Source organism: Nipponia nippon, unplaced genomic scaffold, assembly GCF_047370975.1.
Source record: "Nipponia nippon isolate SJK-2023a ecotype South Korea unplaced genomic scaffold, ASM4737097v1 scaffold_11, whole genome shotgun sequence".
NCBI lineage: Eukaryota > Metazoa > Chordata > Aves > Pelecaniformes > Threskiornithidae > Nipponia > Nipponia nippon.
The window spans coordinates 25833857-25853773 of record NW_028262302.1 but is presented as its reverse complement, the minus strand read 5'-3'; the positions used below and the strand labels follow the sequence as shown (position 1 = coordinate 25853773).

At 52.3% G+C, this 19917-nt stretch overlaps 1 protein-coding gene across 5 annotated transcripts in view; it reads left to right on the top strand.

Annotated features, from left to right (window-relative positions):
* Positions 1–19917, top strand: part of DAAM1 (dishevelled associated activator of morphogenesis 1) — a 98497-nt gene that overhangs the window by 64198 nt on the left and 14382 nt on the right. For 4 of the 5 annotated variants that reach the window (XM_087747990.1, XM_087747992.1, XM_087747994.1 and 1 more), the window contains 13 exons: positions 2305–2399; positions 4258–4591; positions 5054–5164; positions 5282–5385; positions 5858–5924; positions 6278–6395; positions 6519–6657; positions 7139–7197; positions 7536–7723; positions 8044–8352; positions 8467–8574; positions 14224–14253; positions 15668–15771. In XM_087747990.1, coding sequence (XP_087604116.1) covers positions 2305–2399; positions 4258–4591; positions 5054–5164; positions 5282–5385; positions 5858–5924; positions 6278–6395; positions 6519–6657; positions 7139–7197; positions 7536–7723; positions 8044–8352; positions 8467–8574; positions 14224–14253; positions 15668–15771 — 1766 coding nt within the window. The remainder of the gene's footprint in view (positions 1–2304; positions 2400–4257; positions 4592–5053; positions 5165–5281; positions 5386–5857; positions 5925–6277; positions 6396–6518; positions 6658–7138; positions 7198–7535; positions 7724–8043; positions 8353–8466; positions 8575–14223; positions 14254–15667; positions 15772–19917) is intronic. The other variant, XM_087747995.1, reaches the window with a different exon arrangement.

The following is a 19917-nucleotide window of genomic DNA, read 5'->3' as shown; positions in this document are numbered from 1 at the left end:
ATGACAAACAGCAGCCTTGGGTATAAAGCCAGCAGGCTGGTTTGTAAAGACCCCGTTTGATTGTGCAATGCTGCTGGGGCACCAAGCTGCTGAGGTTGCTTTGAAGCTGATAGCTCCTGTGCTTTTTCATGGATGCCTGCTACCATCTTGCTCCCGAGACACCCTTCTGTGCTGGGCTGCCACAGTGAAACACAATGCTGCAGGTTGTCCGTCCCACGAGGGACGTGCGTGTTTAGGTGTAATTTTATGAAATACTTTCTTGTCAACATCATGCCAGACAAGACAGAAATAGTGCTGTTTTCTGTAGGAAACAGTTGCATTTCCTGCAAGGCTGTGCAGTTCAGAGCCCTTCCATCCTCACTCCTGCTTTCAGAGGCTGAAGGTGCTGAGTTTCATGGCCACTGCACTAAGGGGTGGGAGCAGCATGGAAAATGAAAAAGAAAAGTGTTTGTGGTTTTTTTTGCCCCTCTTTGCCCTGCTGTCACAGAGACATGGTGACAGGGAAGGTAGGGCTGGGTGGGGGAGCAGGGACAGAGCGGCAAGCAGGGGCTGCGAGCCAGGAGGGAGCGTGCTGCTCGCCTCCGGGAAGGCAGGGACACCCAGGACCGGCCAGACGATGCCCTGAGCCTGAGCAGAGCTTGTGATCAAAGCCTGCCAGGTACCTGGAGGGTTGCTTTGATCTCCCTGACACACTGCCAAAGAGGAGCTGGGTTACATGCGGGGGTCAGCACAGCTCTTTATATCTGCTGGGACCCTGTCTCTCTCCTTTGGCTTAGCCTCAGCCAGTGCTGGCAGGGCTCACTCTGACACCTCTGAGGGCCCAGCAGCGTTGGATGGTGCAGGAAGCACCCGGGGTGTTGCTTTAGCTGTGGCCTTGGTTGCATGAGTTGGGGTGAGCAAGCCATACCACATGCATGCCCGGGGCTGCAGGCAGCCGTGCTACCCAGGTAGAGCTGCAGGAATCAGGGTCCCAGCCCCCAGTGCCAGCTGGATAGTGAAATCCAATGTGGGAGATGCCAAGGGCATCCAGTGCACATAGCCACTGTCCCTAACCCAGCTGCACACTGGTGGCTTGCACTGGGAGACCTGAGAGTGACAGGGTTGGCAGGACCCACCTGGCTGACCCCGAGCATGGTTGCAGCATCCCATCCCCTCCAGGCTGCGGGGCATCCCCTGAGCCCCCCTGCCGCCTCTGCAGGGGCACATAGGTACCTGTTGGGATGCATGAGTACCAGGGGAGGCTAAAGGACTTCTCCTTTCTCCCTGTCCCAGTTTCACACCTTCGCTCTGTGGACCCCCCCATTAGCACTGGCTTAGCCCCCTGCATCCTCACAGCCCTTTCCAGCCCTGGGATCGTCCTCTGGAAACACGTCAAGGTTCATGTCACCCAGATGTCACCTGCAGCATCTCTGAGCAGAGTTCAGCCAGACACTTTCTTATGGGATACTGTGATGCACTTATTTACCTCTTTGTTTTACAAAGTGTGTTTCTGGGAGGGTCATGGGCTGTAGGGGATGTGCCAGGATTTACATTCCAAGCCCATGAGTTGGGATGCTCCTCTCCTGAATTGCAGCCTTTCCCTCTCGCTGCTCTGAGTCTGAGGGTTGCAGGGGGACAGTCGCAAGCATTCTCCAACATTGGCTTGTCTGGATGAGTTGCAGGTCAGCAATTTGGGGTGACACCACTCCTACCTGTAGGGCGTTAATTCTGGAACTTAATGATCATGCAGGACAATGCTAAGTGTGTCCTCTCAAGATGGTGATCCAGCTGTCCCCGTCGTCTCAGGGCAGTGAAGCCTGGTGTCTTGCCAGGACTTGCTGGGGATGAGGACCGGTTTGGAGAAGAGGGCACTGGGTTCCTGCAGCCTCGCTCAGCACCGGCCAATGTTTGTTTCCCACTGCTTTGAAACAAAACCCAAGTGGCTGGGGAGATGCGAGGCCATCAGCAACACTGCTCCAAAGCCAATGTGGGTTCAGGTGTCACTGACTTGTGATGCTCCAAACATGTGCTAGTGAGTTGTCTGGGTGCTTGCAGGCAGCGTCTTCAGCCTAAAGCGATGTGTTCACCCTGCTGTCCCCAGCCCAGGCCATCTCCTTGCAGACCGCAGGGGTTTTTCCAAACTGCCTCTTTTCCCGAGTCCTGCAATTGCCATAAGGATCTGCCCTTTTAGACTTCCAGAGTCGGTTTAGGGTCCTAGCTCCATCCCCGCGGCTTGGCACGGTGAGGCAGCAGGCGCTCCCACTCCTTGGGCACGAGCTTTGCAGGTAAACCTCCCCTCTCACATCTGCCTTTCTCCTTTCGCAGAGAAAATCACTGATCGCCTTGGAAAGAGAAGATGAGGAGGAGAGAAATAAAACAATCGAAAGTTTGAAGACTGCACTGCGGACAAAACCAATGAGGCAATTCCCTTCTGTTTCCTGGCTTTATCGCCACGGTCATGGCTTTGGATTTGAGTTCTGTGGTGGAGCAGGGGGTTAAATACAAATATAAATGGGGGCTGCACAGGACGAGGGAGACAAGGACCCTGGGACACCACTTACTTTTTTTCGATTCACCTCTTGTCATTTTGTTCCTTTTCCTCAGTCCTTTTAGTGGCTGAGAGCCACCAGGACCTTCACATATGTGCAGGCAAATCAGGCGACTTCTTTTTTTTTCAAATTTGCTTTTGTTCTCATTGGAACAGAATGTAAAAAGTCCTTCCAGATTGAATTTTAAAAAAAAAACAACAAACATTTTTGTTGGTCGACCAGGCCCTTTGTTTCAACTTCAACTTCTCTTCCACTTTCTAAAGGAATAAAATCACATGAATCCTCAGGCTTTTATGAAATGCAAAAAAAAAATGTTGCTAGGAGGTTTTGATGGGGAAGATAAAGAAAGGGTGGGACTCTTTCTGAATGTCTGTAGTTTTTCCTACATTCAGTCTCTCTGGAGTCTGCATGCACACATCTGCAAAACCTTTAAGATGCCTCAGGTCAACATTTTCTGATGGGAAAATGTTTCATTGAGAAATGCATGACCTGTTCTGGTTATGGAAGAAACAAATTTGCTCTTGCTTGCAAACACATTCCCCTCTTCCATTTCTCTTTTGCAATGGTTCTGGTGATGGTACTTGGTAAGAAATTCCCAGGGTCGAGGGTGAGCACCCAATTTCTATGAAACGTGGACCTCTTGGGTGCTGGCTCCCCACAGTGCCCTGGGAGCAGGGCTGGTACCCAGCCATGAAACTTTGCAAAGTCCTTAAAAGTGGTTTGTGAGTCTGTCTCACTGCAAGTCAGAAGGATTCAGCAGGCTCTACAGAAAATTTTACCTGTTGGACCTGCTTTTGCTCCCAGGGAAGTGAACATCAAATTTCCTGTTGACTTTGGCTGGAAGAGCAGGCTTTGAAGCAAAGAAATCAGTTTTCCCCAAGCCTGCAATTACCCCTTTTGTTGCTGCGCATCAGCATGGCTTGTTTCGAATTAAAATCATCCCAGTGCTGGGATGTTCTTGGCTCATTTGCTTTCCGAGCCTGTGCCTTTTGCCAAACCAGAATACACCCAGCCTGGATGGCACTGGGCAGGGAGGTCCTAAAATGAGCAGTGTGCAGTGTTATGTCTGGCTGCTCTAGTGAATCTGCCTGGGGTGCTGCCATGCGTTTGCTCTCTGCTTTCTATTTAGTGGCATTATAAGTCATCATAAAAATCAGAAATCCCTTAAAATTGGTGAGATGTGCCTAAGGGAGGCGGAGGATATGGGTGGTGAGGCAGGAGAGGTGGCAGGAGAGGTAGCAGGAGGCAGAAAGTCTGACAGGTATCATGGGCTCGGCTGGTGTTGGGGTGTCTGCAGATGATGAGGAGGTGACAGCAGGACTTGGGAGTTTCTTCCAGTCCTGTGCAAAACTGGTCTCAAGTGAGTGGGATTTAAGACTCAGGTTGGGACTGGGGAGGTTTTGCAGCAGCGTGGCTGCAAACTCCTAACCTCCACCCTGGGGCTTGTGCTGATAGCTGGGTTAGCTGGTCCTCTTCCAAATACCCTAGCTCTGAACAACCTTGTGCAGATGATGCCTGGTTGCCTATGCTACCAGGCACCGATTAAATTGCTAAGATTTTCGCAAGCTTGTCCCTGTGCTCTAAGCCTGCAGGCTTTCTGGTATCCAAAGTCCAGGAAAAAATAGATAAGGAGATTCTGGGTTTACAACAACAGACAAGTCAGCCCTGTTTGAGGTTAAAAGGGTCCTTCAGCATTTGGTTTTAAAGCTAAAAAGCCTCTTTCTGGCAGGTTTGTAACCCGGTTCATCGACCTGGATGGCTTGTCGTGTATTCTGAACTTTCTCAAAAGCATGGACTATGAGACAGCAGAGTCTCGAATACATACCTCGCTCATTGGATGTATAAAAGCACTAATGAACAACTCCCTGGGCCGGGCTCACGTCCTGGCCCATTCGGAGAGTATTAACGTAATCGCTCAGAGTCTGAGCACGGAGAATATTAAGACGAAGGTGGCAGTGCTGGAAATCATGGGCGCTGTGTGCCTGGTTCCCGGGGGCCACAAAAAGGTACTGGAGGCGATGCTGCATTACCAGAAATATGCCAGCGAACGGACTCGTTTTCAGGTAGGTGGGTCTCAACTCGCCTCTTGGCTCCCAGAATTCAGCGTTCTTGTCCCTTCCTCCTCCTGGATATCTAAATGCCACTTGCAAATGATCTATTATGGCTGTTTGCAAGTTAGATACTCTGGGAATTACTCCCGAACCATGTCTGATGAGGTCTGCAGCTGAGAAAAGAGTGAGGAACCAGTTACTTAAGGCAGCAACCCCCCAAAAAAGTGCTTGCTTCTGCAAGGTCACTGGGATTGCAGCTCTGCAAGGCTGTAGCACATCTGGATAGGCTGATGTTAGCCAAAATGGGTGCTGGGATGGGCTGCATTACAGCAGGCAACAGCCAATGGTCCATCACCAGCGGGTTGCTACAGGGGCTGTAGGAGCACCATGAGTTGTTCCTGCATGCGTCCCCTGGCCGTTTGTGCAGCACTGGGGCTGTCACTGGGCGTTTAACTGACATTGCGTGTTTGGCAGACGCTGATCAATGACTTGGACAAGAGCACGGGGCGGTATCGGGATGAAGTGAGCCTCAAGACAGCCATCATGTCCTTCATCAACGCAGTCCTGAGCCAAGGGGCAGGCGTGGTGAGCACCAGGGCTCTTGGAGAGGGAGGTGTTTTGGTGGGTTTGGGTGTTTTTATTTCAGTAAGGTTTCCAAGGATGTGCACCTTGCTGGGTTGACCCCACAACTGTCCCCTGCAGGAAAGCCTGGATTTCAGACTCCACCTGAGATACGAATTTCTCATGCTTGGGATCCAGCCAGTCATTGATAAACTACGAGAGCATGAAAATTCAACCCTCGACCGGTGAGTAGTAACCCACAGCCTGACGGTTATTTTTGCCCTTGCCTTGCACCCTTGCTTTCTGGTTTCTGGACTTGGCCTTTGGGGAAAGCATGTGGGTCTAGACTGTCGATCTGGCCCCTCTTGAGGAAATTTTTTGCTGTCGCCAGAGAGGGAGAGGAAAAACCCTGGTGCCATTTCACTGGGCTCTAATGTAGGGTTGAGCTGAGGGAAGGATGTGCGATTGTGGGCCTAGGGGATGGCAGCTGTCCTCCTCTTGTCGTCCCAAAAGGCTCCTTGGAAAGGCTGTAATGACTGGGAAGCTCAAGACTGAAGATCCAATTGATGTTTCAAGTCCCGCTTGTCTCTGGGCCACTGCTGGCTAGTGGGCAGCTCTGGAAGCTCTGCCAGACTGGCTGCCTGCAGTTTATTAATTGTCACATTCGTATCTACTTTTAACAGTCTTTCCCCGCCCCCCCCCCCTTTCTTTCCTCAGGCATTTAGATTTTTTCGAAATGCTTAGAAATGAAGACGAACTGGAATTTGCCAAAAGATTTGAGCTGGTGAGTACAAACATTCCTGATGCAGACACCAGCACTCAATGTCAGGGTTCCTTTTAAAAGCACCTACATGGCCTGGGACGAAGTGCAGTCTTTTGGATAACATTTAGAGGTTGGAAATCTGTCTCCTGTTGCCCTGCTCCGTTGTGGCCTCCATCATACAGCCTGCTTCATCCTACAGCCTGCTTCATCCCTGGCTGCTGACCAGAACTCTTTGCCCCTTGCAGGGCAGTGGGGGTTGTCTGTCCATCAGGCGTGGGGTGGGCATGACTCGTGGGGTTTGGAGCTGAGACTCGGGAAACAGGCAGTGCCATCGCCAGGCCAATGGCCTGACCTTGCTTCGCTCCTGTCCGCAGGTCCACATCGACACCAAAAGTGCGACTCAGATGTTTGAGCTGACGAGGAAGAGGCTGACACACACCGAGGCATACCCGCACTTTATGTCTATCCTGCACCACTGTCTCCAAATGCCTTGTGAGTCCCAGGGGAGGCGAGGAAACCCGTGGCTGCGGGGGACTTGGCAGCCCACACCTCCTCCCCAGGGGTGGTAGCGACCTCCCTGCTGCGCCCCTCAGTCTCTCCCCTTTTCCCCTCCAGATAAAAGAAGCGGCAACACTGTTCAGTACTGGCTGCTGCTCGACAGGATCGTGCAGCAGATCGTCATCCAGAGTGACAAAGGGCAGGACCCCGATGCCACTCCCCTGGAAAACTTCAATATTAAAAACGTCGTCCGAATGTAAGTGCTCACCCGCCTTTCCTGGGGCTGGCTGCTGAGCGGCACTGGCATGGGACACCACGGCTGCCTCCCGCTCCGGCAGGCGAGAGGGCCGGGGCTGGGGGTTGTCCCTGCCAAGCTGCCATTGCTTCAACCTCTTGAGCACGATGTGCAGGTGTATTAAGCTCAGGCTCTGTGTCCTCGGTGAGCTACTTCCCCTGACTGCTGCTGTCACTGTTCCTTATTCATCACCTACTGTCACCCAGTGATGTTTCTGCTCCTCGGTTGGACAAGCCAGCATCCCTGGGGCTGTTGAGATGGTGCTGCATCCCAGTCTGCAAAACCCTGCCAGGGGGGAGGCAGAGCAGAGGTGTTGGAAATACCAGTTTGGGAGCCTTAAATCCCACTGCCCAGGCTTGTTCAGTTGTGTTTCTTGCTGGTGATGGCCGCTTGTTTACTGCAGTAGGATTGTCTCATTGCACTACTTGTCTTTTCCTTTTAGGTTAGTCAATGAAAATGAAGTGAAACAGTGGAAAGAACAAGCAGAAAAAATGCGAAAAGGTGAGTGATGGAGAGAGAGACAGCGTTAACTTTAACCTTAGAGAGCACAGTAAACTAAACAGATAATGTATACATGTATTTAGCTGGACGGACTGTACAGGCTTTATTGAGTGGCTAAGATAATGTCACGCCATGGGGCTCACAAGGGAAACAGCCAAAGCAGATATTCCTTTTTTCACGGGGAAACCCTGGCTGGGCCATTAAGGCACAGCACACGCTCCCTTTTCTTAACTGCGCTGCTTCTTCGCAGGGCAGCATGGGGGTTAGTCCCCCACCTGCTGCCGTTTGCCAAAAGGGAGTGTTTGTCACCCAAAAGTGGTCTTGTGGGGCTGTTTCAGAGCACAGCGAGCTTCAGCAGAAGCTGGAGAAGAAGGAGCGGGAGTGTGACGCCAAGACCCAGGAGAAGGAAGAAATGATGCAGACACTGAACAAGATGAAGGAGAAGCTGGAGAAGGAGTCCAGCGAGCACAAGCAGGTCAAGCAGCAGGTGGCGGATCTCACGGCACAGCTCCACGAGATGAGCAGGGTGAGGCCCTGAACCTCCTCCCCATTGTGGCCCAGTCCCAACCCCCCTGCAAACACCATGGGGTGATTTCTGGAGGCTGAGCTGCACAGGGGGCTGAGAAAGGTGCTTGTTGGGCAGGCCACCAAGATGTCTGTCCCTGGTGTTGGAGTGATTTTGCCTCTCCAGATGCATTGGACTTCAGTCAGGAGTGCTGAAGCCTTTGAGTGCTTCCTGTGCTGGTTAAATTTTGGCCACAATAATTAAAAATAGGGATGGGAGTGTTTCTTGGGTGGTGTCCCCCAGCTCCGTATGACCAGTCCCCCCTCCTCTTTCTCTCTCAGAGGGCGATCTGTGCTGCTGGCCCCGGAGGACCTCCCTTGCCACCAGGAGCTCCTGGTGGCCCTTTACCTTCTCCAGCTCCCGGATCTCTTCTTCCCCCTCCACCACCACCACCGCCCCCAGGGGGATGTCCCCCACCGCCTCCCCCACCCCCCCCCCCTCCAGGTGGTCCCCCACCGCCCCCCGGCCCCCCACCCCTGGATGGGGTGATGCCTCCCCCCGGAGCACCTCTGGGCTTGGCCCTCAAGAAGAAGAGCATCCCACAGCCGACGAATGCCCTCAAGTCCTTCAACTGGTCCAAGCTGCCAGAGGTAAGCTGGGCAATAATTCGGGCAGTGAAACTGGAGGTGCCAGATGGCCACCTGGTGATGTAAGGGCAGGTGAGCAGGGGAACCCCAACCTGCAATGCTCCCACTGTCTTGCAGAACAAGCTGGCAGGCACCGTGTGGACCGACATAGATGATACAAAAGTGTTCAAAATCCTGGACCTTGAAGACCTGGAAAGGACGTTCTCCGCCTACCAAAGACAGCAGGTAACAGCTGGCCTGATGCGCACATGGGCATCTGGGCAAGGTGCCGCCATTATGAGATTGTGTGGTTTCACTTGTGGTCTCAAAACATGTCTCCCGTCATTATTTCATACCAACACAGTGTTTGCCAGATCGACTCGATCTGCTTTATCCTCTCATCCACATGCCGGTGCCTTTGCATTAAAATGGCCGCTCATGGCTCGATGTGCCTGATTTCGCCCCTGCCCACGCACCTGACCACGTGTGTCATGAAGATGGATCACCAAAAAAACAAAAAAAAAAGAGACAGGGAATGTATGAAAATAGCCCCCAGATGTGGCCACGGTTGGGTAATATTTTTGGATCACTCTTAACAGCAACTGCTTCATGTCTCGGTATTGGGTGGAAAATTTCTATCCCTCTCTGGCCAAGAAGGACTAAGTTTTGCCCACATCTACCATGGGTGGATCTCTTCTTTTATTTTTGTAGTGAGCCCAGAGCAAAATGTGAGCTTTGAACAAAAAAGCAAATCCCAAACCAAAATAATGACACTGCAGGCACAAGCCTCTGCTTTTTAATCTCCTGCTCAAGCAATATGGCCCCAGTTTGCAAGGCATCGAAGCACACAAGAAAATTAGACACTTATTTTACCCCAGGCAGGACCACGATGGGCAAAAGCAGTGAGTTTTTCAAGAAGGCAGGAGAAAAAGCAAGGAGAGAGGCTGAAAAAGTCACGTTCACCTGCTGAACGTCTGGCTGCATCGCTGGGAGGAGAGAACAGCTTGTCCTGCTCTTGCCAGGCTCAGGCAGAGGGACAGTGCTGGAAAGGAGTGGACCCAACACATAAGCTCATTAGGCAACGTGAGAGTTTAATCTCTTCCAGGGGCTAATTGAGGGAAAGATCAGGGTGGATTAGAGCAGGGCAAATATCAAGAGTAACCCACCAGACGTATGTACTGCCCCAGTGTGTTTCGGGACCAGGTGACCACGGTGCTGGCTCTTTCCCCGGCATTTTTGGAGCTTGACTTGTACCTACTGAAGAGCACATCTGAAGATAAGATGGAAATGGAAGGGAAGCAGGAATAGAAACCTGGTGTGTCAGAGGGACGGTTTGCCCTCTGGCTTGCCTGCCGGAGTCCATGAATCACCTGGTGTGCTGTGGGTTACTGCCAGGCAGGAATTTAAAAATAATTCGGCTTGGCCGAGGTCCCGCTGGGTGAAGCGGCTGGTTAGGTTCAGGGCCAGCAAGAAGGGGAAGATGCTGCAAGAAGAGCTGTGACACGGGCTTCCACCCCGGATGGGATATGGACCAAAAGGGCGCTGAACGTGGGAGCAAGGGACTGAGGTGGGACTGCAGAAGATGCTTGCGAGAGTGTCTGGAAGGGAGACTGGGGAAGAGGAGGCAAAATCCCACCGATGAGATGCTGCTGGGGCTGGACCTGCCCTTGGGAGCATGATGCACAAGTTCCTTGTGGCTCACCCAGGCTTCATGGTAGCACCGTTTTGTGTGAGTCGAGCGATGGGACACATCCCCTGGACCCGAGGGCATGTGATTGCTCACCTGCAAGTCCCCAGGGTGCCCAAACTTGCAATTGCAGCATTGGGAGAAGGTGCCTGGCCGCATGCCCCAACGTTGCTGGCCGCACAGCTCCGCAGACAGCTGCCGTGCACGCACCGGCACGCGGGGTTAGACGCGCTCATTGAGATAACAGACGCACCACGGGGCACTTTGCATACGGTGTGGGGCTGGGGGAGCTCCATGTGAATGGCCTGTCCCTGCAGGGAAGGAGGATGAACTAATGCTTTAATGATTTGCAGCATTTTTGAGCTCTAGCAAAAGTTGGTTTCTGTTCTGAGCAAGCAGTGGAGGAGCAGGGATTTCTCCTCCCTGCTCCCCGTCTTGAGTCCTTGGCCAAAAATCACTTCTTTCGTGATCACATTTCTCACTTGTCCTCAGATACAATGTGGGACGTCGGGGGCTGCCTGCCTGCCTGTGCCCTGAGCAAACCAGGGCTCCAAAGTCGCATGGCTGGGTGGTACATCGCTATGGCTGATGCCCCAGCAGGGCTTGGGGGCAGCGTGCAGAGGTGTGCGTGGTGCGGAGAGCTCTCAGACCCCCCATGAGTAGCTGTTGTGGGGCCGCTGTTGATGGGGCTTGTCTGTTTTTATTGCCATAGTGCCTGGGAATCCCTAAGTAGTGCACAGACCCGAGACTTAATGATGTACTTAATTTTAAGCATCTCTTTAAATGCTTTTCCCATGTCACAGGCTGGGATGTAAACGCAGGCTATGAAGTGAGCTCTGCAGCTCTTGGGAAAGGCCCTTTCCACTCAGGGAGGATGGGGGCCCTCTGGGCTTCCTGGGGCTCAGCCTGGGAGCATCCCTACCCTGTGCTGTCAGGAGAGCCTGTATCCTCCCCGTCCTCCCTGTTGAAGCTCTGCAGATGTCCCCATCCCTGGCAGAGGTCTCGGCCCCGCAGCTGTGTGTGGTACCAGTGTTTACCAATCTTGCTAAATACAAGAGAAAAACCTGCAGGACCTCTGTGTTTCAGACTGTGGCATGAGGACCCAGCAGGACTGGGGGTAGCTGCCTCAGGACGTGCATGCGGTGATGGGGAAAAGCAAGTCTAGGGCCATCGGGGCTTAGATGTGCTACGCAAGGGTCTGCGCCTCTGTCGGAGATGTTTTGAGAGCCTGGAAGGCAAAGAGGCTGGGAGTGATGCTGATAAGTGGCAGTGACACAGCCAGGGCAGTCCTGGCAGGTCCCGCAGCGGTGAGTGATGTAAAAGAGCCGGGGCCAAGTGGAAAAAAATACATGTTGTTGAACCAGGGGCTTAGCAGTGAGCTGGGAAAGAATTCATCTCCCAAAAAAGGATGAAAGAAAAGCCTCCAGCTCCTCCGTGCAAGCGAGAGTGACCTGCGCAGGGGCCAGGGGCAGCAGGGGTGGGGAACGTTTGTGGGGATGGTGACAGCAGATTTAAAGCTGCTCCTTCTTACACCGCCATCCTGCAGCAGAGGCTAATCACGGTTTATGCAAGGGAAAGAGGCAGAGATGAGGTGGTTTGAGGCAGAGAGGGAGGGTTTTTGTAACAAGCCTCTTCTCTACCTTAATGCATAGGGAGCCCTCCCTCTCCTGGAGCAGGGGACTGCAGGAGGACCACCCTGTATTTCTTCTCTCCAGCAGCGTAGGGCAAGTCTGAGCAGCGTGGGGTAGTTCTGAGCATCGGGATGGAAGGAGGGCTTCCTAGTTAAGGACCAGTTAAACGAACAAGAAGATAACTGTTGCTGCTTGTAGGTGTGCTTTGTGTCTGTCCCACAAAGGAGCCTGCTGGGAAGAGGTTGCTTTATGAAACACCAATCCTTTACAACCTTGACTGATTGTCGTGGTTTAACCCCAGCCAGCAACTAAGCACCACGCAGCCGCTCGCTCACTCCCCACCAGTGGGATGGGGGAGAGAATCAGAAGGGTAAAAGGGAGAAAACTCGTGGGTTGAGATAAGAACAGTTTAATAATTGAAGTAAAATAAAATAGAACAGTTAAATAGGCAAAGCAAAAACCGTGCACGCAAACAAAGCAAAGCAAGGAATTCATTCCCTACTTCCCATGGGCAGGCAGGTGTTCAGCCATCCCCAGGAAAGCAGGGCTCCATCACATGTAACGGTTACTCGGGAAGACAAACGCCATCATACCCAATGTCCCCCCCCCTTCCTTCTTCTTCCCCCAGCTTATATACTGAGCATGACGTCATATGGTATGGAATAGCCCTTGGGCCAGTCTGGGTCAGCACCCCCCCGGCTGTGCCCCCTCCCAGCTTCTTGTGCACCCGGCAGAGCAGGGGAAGCTGAAAAGTCTTTGACCAGTGTGAGCGCCACTTAGCACCTATTTAGCAACAGCTTAGCACTACTTAGCGAGAACCAAAGCATCAGCGTATCATCGACATTGTTCTCATCCTAAACCCAAAACACAGCCCCATACCGGCTACCAAGATGAAAATTAACTCTATCCCAGCTGAAACCAGGACACTGATCCACGGAGTTAATTCTGCCTTTGCAACAGCCTCACATCCAGCTAAATTGTATGGGTTTTCATCTAACCTCCCTGAAGTACAGCAGTGGCAGCTCGGGTGTCCTTATTCAGGGTCTGCAGGTTCCCCTTGCCTTGCAAAGCCCCCAGCGTGGTGGTATTGCCAGAGCTCTGCGCCTGGGGAGGGTCGTGGCAGCTCTTCGACACGTGTTTCTACGTAGATGGGTGCGACGCTGCCTGAGGCAACCGCTCGGCACAGTGCTGCGCCGGGGTGCCCGCGCTGCACCCCATGGGTGCCCATCCCTCTGCCAAAGAAAGGGTCGGTCGCTCCTTTTCTTGGCTGAAGTTTCCTTGCCTCCTGGCACGTCTTGTTCTGCTTCATGGCCACAACATTTCTGTGAGCCTGAGGAAAGCCTGATGCATTGTTTTTCAGCCAGGGGCTTGCAGTCAGCACAGCTCAGCCCCCAGTGGGTGGTGGTCCCCCAGCCCTGGGTGTTCGGTGGCATCTAATGGAGCCCTTTCCCATCCTCCTGCCCAGAGCCATGTGTGGGTCCTGGGCTGATCCAGCCTTGGCAGCTGGTAAGGGGAAAACCTGCGTAAAAAAGTTTCCTTTAAAAAGGCACCAGTGATGGGCTGTGTTTGGAGATGATGAACTCGAACGAGGTACATGGGCCATTGGCCGCCTTGGCACAGAGGGGCTGAAGGGGAAGCGCCCTTGTAAACCAACTGCGTTTGGACCCACTTACCTCCTTTGCTCACTGCCTGCCTTCTCTTTTCACTAAAAAAAAAAATAAAACAAGCCATTTATGCACCATTGAAACCTCCCTCCCCATCATGGAGCTGCTGGATGGTCTCTTGAGCCAAGTACAAAAAAAAAAAGAAAGATGCAGCCCAGGGAACGAGGTGGTAAAACCCTCGTGCGTGCGTGCACGCGTGTGGTGCTGGCTTTGCCATGCGTGCTTCCAGGCTGGTGGGGGGAGCCCAGCAGGACAACCAGGTCTTCAGAGGAGCGTGGTGCTGTTGGTGTGTCGGGGTGGCATTTGGCCAGGCTGCCAAGCCCTGGAGAAGGGGGGTTGTCTCTGTCAGAGGAGAAATCAAGGGGAAATGTGTTGCCACGGCAAATGGTAAAGTTTTGCTGCGGCCAGATTTGCTCCGGGATGAGCCTCTCGTTATTTCCACTTGAAAGCCCTGTTTTTCCTGGCAGTCGCGTTGGCATTTCAGTCTCTCGGATTCGCAAAAACTAGCAATTTTCTTCCCTGGCACAGCAGTCCGAGCAGTGCTGTGCCTTTGGGCCAGCACTTGCTGACTCTTATGCAGAGTGGTGGCAGGGCTTGGCCAACATCCTCCCACCTTGTCCCATGGCCCCTCCTCACCTCCTTGCACACCAGCACCTTGGCCTGATCCATTCATGGAGCTGTCTCTCCCTCTCCCATCCGCCCTCCCTTTCTGCGCATCCTTTAATCCTCACCACATTTTCATGTGCATCCCCCCTATTTTGGCGCTGGCAAACCCCAAGTGCTTCCCCATGCTGCCGAGCTCCCCGTGTTGCACCCTTCCCTTGACTGTGCTTTGAATCCTTTTGGTTTCTCTGAGATCACTGAACTGCATGTGTTTTTACTGCCTTTTTCCATGCTTCTGCTATGGCCGTAGGACTTCTTTGTGAACGGTAACTCCAGACAGGTAAGCCAGCATCCACAGGAGCCCGGTGCCTTCGAGCGGCGAGGGCAGCGTGAGCGCGGGGCTGGGGACTCAAGGGACATGCGCAGTGCTGGGGGGGGGTTAACCTGCGGCAAAGTGGGGGTTAAATCAGAGAGGTACAAAGACCACCAGGAGGAGCAACTTGAAAGTTGATGCTGGGGAGGCTGGTAAGTACAAAGCTGCTCTCTCTGCTGTCTGGCCGCAAGTTGAAGCCAACCTCTGAGACCAGGGGTAGGGTTTTCAGATGCAGCTCAACTCAGAGAAGCTCCTACCTCTGAGCATTTTTGCTTTTCAAAGGATGGAAATAAATAAACTCCTGCCTATGGGTTGAAGCTCTCTGTTTCATCACAGTCAGAGCAGGCAAGGCGCACGAGAGGGGCAGCTGGTGGTAGGTGACGTGGGGCTCGCCTTCCTTCACCTGCCACTGCCTTCGCTCTGCACCGCCTGTCCCAGCAGCTTCCCGCTTCTTATAGCTGGGGTTTTTTTCATTCAAACAAGAAAAAGAATAAAAAATGGGAACTTCTGTGCTCACTCTCAACCCGTGCAGTGGCTGTGTGCCAGGTCCCCTACGCTCATAGACGTTTAGTGCGGATCTGTAGCGCGTGGGACCTTGCAGCTCCAGGTTGTGTTCCTTCCAGAAGGATTGAATAGCCGGCTTTTAATTGATTAACCTTACTAAAACATGCGATATGATAAATTAAAACCGGGGCAACATGAACCCCTTGGGCAACCCTGCAAGATTGCTGTTATGTAGATCTGCCCATTTGCCCGCAACTGCAATTTGGTATATTGTTACTCATTTGAAGGTAACATATTTAAGCTGCTTAGGAGATGTAGGTGCTTATGCCACACAGATTCCTGCTTTCAAATCCCTTATCTGGGGAGAATTTCCTTGAAAGAGCAGCAAATGCTGCAGGTTGTGTTTGCAAGTCTGGTAGCTTGTATTGGTTAGCTTGCTCGGGAGGACTGATGCGTGAAGGGTGACTGCAGATGTTTGGAGTGGGGGTGAAGAACAAGAGTGATGCTGAGTGTGTGCAGCAGCCCGTAATGAAATATTTCATGCGAAGATTTAATGAAGTATCACAAATATGTGTGCTAAGAAAGCCCGGCTTTATTTATTCAGCAGCGCCTGTGTGTTTGCAGATTCTTAAATCTTCCCTGTCTGAGAAAATATTTACATTTCTAACCAGTGGCTTCAAAGCCAGCTGTGGTTTATGAAACGACTTACTGTGTTTCAGTTACAGGCGATGGGTTTTACCCGTAACCCGTGGTGACACTCCTGATTAATGGGGGTCCGCTGTGTATCATGCTGCTGTGTGCTGAGAGTACTAAATGTCTTTGCTTCTTCATGGCTTTTCTCCAGGCCTTTTTTTTCTCCCCCCCTGTTTTTTTGTAGAAGGAAGATGCTATCGATGACACCTTGAGTTCCCGGCATAAAGTCAAGGAGCTTTCAGTCATAGACGGCCGGAGAGCTCAGAATTGCAATATCCTCCTCTCCAGGTACATTTAATGCCTTCTCGCCCTCCGGGGAGTAGGGGGATGCTTGATAACCTGCCCTGGGCTGGGGGGGATGCTCCTTGTCCCCAGGGCGGGTTTAATGACAGGAGCCAGCATGGGAGGAGAGCCAGGGACACCTGAACCCAGCTATAGCCTTACACCATTCGTGGCGGGGTGGCACGGGGAGGGAGATGCGATTAACTGGGTACGTGGCAATTTAGCGTCCCTGGAAAGGCCCCAAAGGGCTGGGGTACCCAGGGAGCCTTTATAGGGGATGGGAGGGTGTTTGATTTCACCTCTTATCTTCCTCTTGCTCTTTGGTGGCGGTTGAAGAGAGTATCTGTTAGGCTGGGAAAAGCACTGGGTATTGGCAGGGTGCAGGGAGCGGCAGCGTAATTCAGCCAGGGCCTGGCTGCCTGCACAGGTGTCCCGTGCCACATCTGGATTTCGGGAAGGGGACGTCCCCCTCTTCCAGCTGCCCAGCCCTGCTGGGATGACAGCCTCCCACGTGCCCCTCACCCAGCAGGCTCAGCGCTACTACGAGCAATTTAATCCAATCCCCAGATTGCTGCCAAGAGGATGAAAAGGGCCTTTTTTGGCAAGATAAACTACACCAATAAGAAAGGAGAAGCCAGGCTGCGGTGGTCTGAAAGGATCAACCATCAGCGCAGCTACTTGAAAAAAAAACCCAAAAAGCAGCAGAAAATGCCACTTGTTTCTGACTCACCCAGAAAAAAAAATCCCAACAGCAGTAAAATATAGCTCCATTCAGAAATATGCACTCTGCTGCCTGGAAGCGCAGAAGCTTTTGTGCCACTCAGGTCCGGCTGGGATGGAGCAGCATCACTGGCAGGTTGGGCTTGCAGCCGCAGCGCCCGAATTCTTTGCTTTCCTCGACCGTGGGTCGCAGGAGCTGGTGCCTCGCCTGGGCAGCCTGGCTGGATTCCTTCCCTAGAAAGCAGGCAGAGGCTGATGTCTGAAAAAAAAAAAAAACCCTCTGGGTGGGTAACTCGCAGTCCCTGGTGCTTCTTCAAGCTCTTCCGGAGGTGGTCTGCAGCCCCACGGGCAGCAGGAGCGATGAGTGAAGTGAGCCGTGTACTGCAGCGTTCGGTGGTAAAATTGCCGTGTTTATGGCTGTCTCTGCTCTGGTTTGCTTCTGGTGATTTTCATACTTCCTAGCAGTCCAAATAAAAAGGATGATGATGAAAGTGGAGTTTAAAGCAGCGGGCAAATGAGTACGTCTATGGCAGCCAGCTATTAGCAAGTAAAGCGATGGGATTTGAGGCACTGGCTGGGCTGCTCCCTGGCATACTTAGGCTGAGCATAGTCAGAGTGGGTTTAGGTGTAATTCAGCCAGAGGTTTAAGTGTGTAATTGAAAGTTAAGCACACAAATAGCCCCTTCGGTGGGAAGGGGAGCTACCCAAGCACTTAATTTCAAAGGCATCGTGCATGTCTTACCAAGTAAAGGTCTTAGTTTCATCTCACCAGCAAACTTTTCGCTTCCAAGAAAGTGATGGCTGGAAATGAGTCGCCAGTAATTAATCCCAGAAAAAAGGCATGATGGAGGCTGCTGCCTGTCTGCCCTCCCTTTTGGGTCGTTTCCTAGGGGAGAAGCGGGATCAGACCTGCCCTGCAGGGTGGTCCCCAGGACTCATACGGCTTTTCCTGAGCACAGTCAGCAGGATCGGGGCCCTGTGGGGACGAGTGGCTCTGGGGAAGCAGTACCTTGTGCCAGCCGCTGCTTTGGAGGTGCTTTGGGGTTCGTCCCATGGTGCTCCCGGGGATGCGCAGGCAGAGGGGCCAGCTGGGCCGGGCATTTCTCTAGCACTGCAGCAGCAGCCAAATCTGCTCCTTCCCCCATTTCTGCAAGGGACCACAATCGAGTTTCTCTCCCCAGAATCCCTTTGGGCAATTTACTCTTGATGCCAAGCAACTAAAAGGAAGGGCAGTGTTAGGATGAAGCCCAAGCATCCTGCTGGTGGGCTCAGGTCCCGCCCCTGTATCTCCAGCAGGCTCCATGTGACCTTGGGCAAACCCTTTCATCTCTGCCTACCCCAGCTGCCCATCCCTAACCTGGGCAGAGCAGTGGGTTCCTGGTCCCAGTGTTGCAAAGGGACTGGTCTCACAGGGTGGCTCACTGCAGCCGGGCTGCTGCTCTCCTGCCTTGCTTGCATGGCCACCACGGGGACAAGCACTTTCACATGCGAAAGGACCTGCAAGCTTGGCCCCTGATTTAGCCCAGACGTTTGTAAGCTCACCAGGCATTGTCTGGCTTGCAGCGTGGAAAGATTACGGCCAGCAAGATACTTTATCTCTCTCTGTAGATTTATTTTTTTGCCTGTTTCCCTTGCTTTGGGAGAAATTACTGTACAGTGAGATCACTGGATTTTCCTGCGGCTTGTAATGCAGCACAAGAATATTTTTAACACTTGCTTTTTTCTTCCTTTTTTTTTTTTCTGAGAACGCTTTGGCAATGTCAGTGCGTTATTGGGTCTTCCTCCGTGAACACACCATGTCCTTGCTTTTGCTCCCTGTGTACATGTGTGTATTTTTAGTGCTGTGTTCTGCAAGATGCAAATCAAGCCCTTACTCCATCGCTTTCTGCCTGTGCCGGTGGTGAATGGCTCGTTTGATTCCTCTCTCAGGCAAGGTGGCGTGGAACATTTTTCTCAAATGAATGTGGCTTTTCAAGAGGGCGCGTCCCTTTCCCTGTGGAATTCGTTTTTCCCCTTCACACTTATTACGTCCTCTGCAGGATTCTACAAAAGCCACGCAAAATAGCCCCGCGCTTGTCAGGCTGGCGAGCTGTCACTTCGCATAGGCAGGCTGCTGGCTTTAAATCCTTGTGACAGCAAGTCCTGTGACCCCGTTCCTCTCAGACGGCTTGCGTTCGACAGCTGCTGCCAACAATGATAATTATTGTGGTTATAGATAAGCTTCTAGCTTTCACTGGCCCCTTTCCCATCAAATTGTCTGAGAAGCTGTTTTCTTCTGGCGCCTCATGCTTGCTCTCTGCCGATGCTGGGGCAGGCTCTTGTTCTTGGCACTGGGTTTTGATGATTCCTGAGAAAAGTTTTTTCAGCCTCTTTTTTTTTTAAATATATTCTATAATTGACTTTGCTTTTAATGAGCAGGGCTTACAAAAATCACCCTTATCTTTCACCACCCTCCTGGACGATCACGGTGGAATGTGTGTGCTTTAGGTGTTCACTTTGGCTTTGGACGAGGGGTAGCTCTACCTGCCCCTTTCTCCTAGGAGCTTGTTTGCTTCCAAGGGATTCCCCAAATGTTCAAACCCAGCCAGTGTCTGCTTTTCACCAGGGTGGGGACTGATGTGACATTTGTTGGTGGTCTGAGCTTTCATGTCACTGCTTGGGTGTAACAGGAGTCCTCCTGCAGCTTCCTGTCCCACCTCAGGTCACGTCCATCCCAGCCACTGCTCCCATACGGGACAGGTAGGGTGTCCCCAGGATGTGGCTGCTCATCACTGCAAGCATCAGAGGGGATATTTTCCATGGATCCTGGGTTTGCTCCTTGTGGGGTGATGCTTGCAATTGTCCTGGCCACTGCTCAGTGCAACCTTTGTGCTTCATCCCCTGGCCGAGCTGAGATTTTCACTCACTCCTTGTTTAACAAACCCTCTCTTGGGCGGGCTCCCTCGAGCAGGAGGTGAGAGAGGACTGGGTACGGGACGAGAAACATGAGCTCATAAGGAACAAATATTTACTTGCCAGGTCTGTAAGATCCACCAGCCTCAATAAAGCTAATCCTTCACTTCAGGGCTTGAGCAAAAGATTTCAAGCTAAACCAAGCTCTTGCTACCCTGGTCTTAGAGACCAGCACCCTTCCTGCTTCAGCTTCATCTTCCAAAAGCCAGCTCTACAGTCTCAGTCTGCTCCCTGAAGAGATGCCAGGTTGAAAAATACCCTCCTTGTTTAATTACTTGGGATGATCAAGTCAGCTCCCAATCTTCTTTTTGATCTGCTGATCATGTTGACACAAGGTCTTACATCCTGCCATAGGATGTGTTTCTGGTTTCAGCTTTGAGCCACATCCAGTGTTTCAGCATCCCTTGGCAGCACTGATCACCAAGACTGGGGTGATGGGTTTCCTTAGAGCCCACAAACGGGTCTTTTCAACTGTGCGAC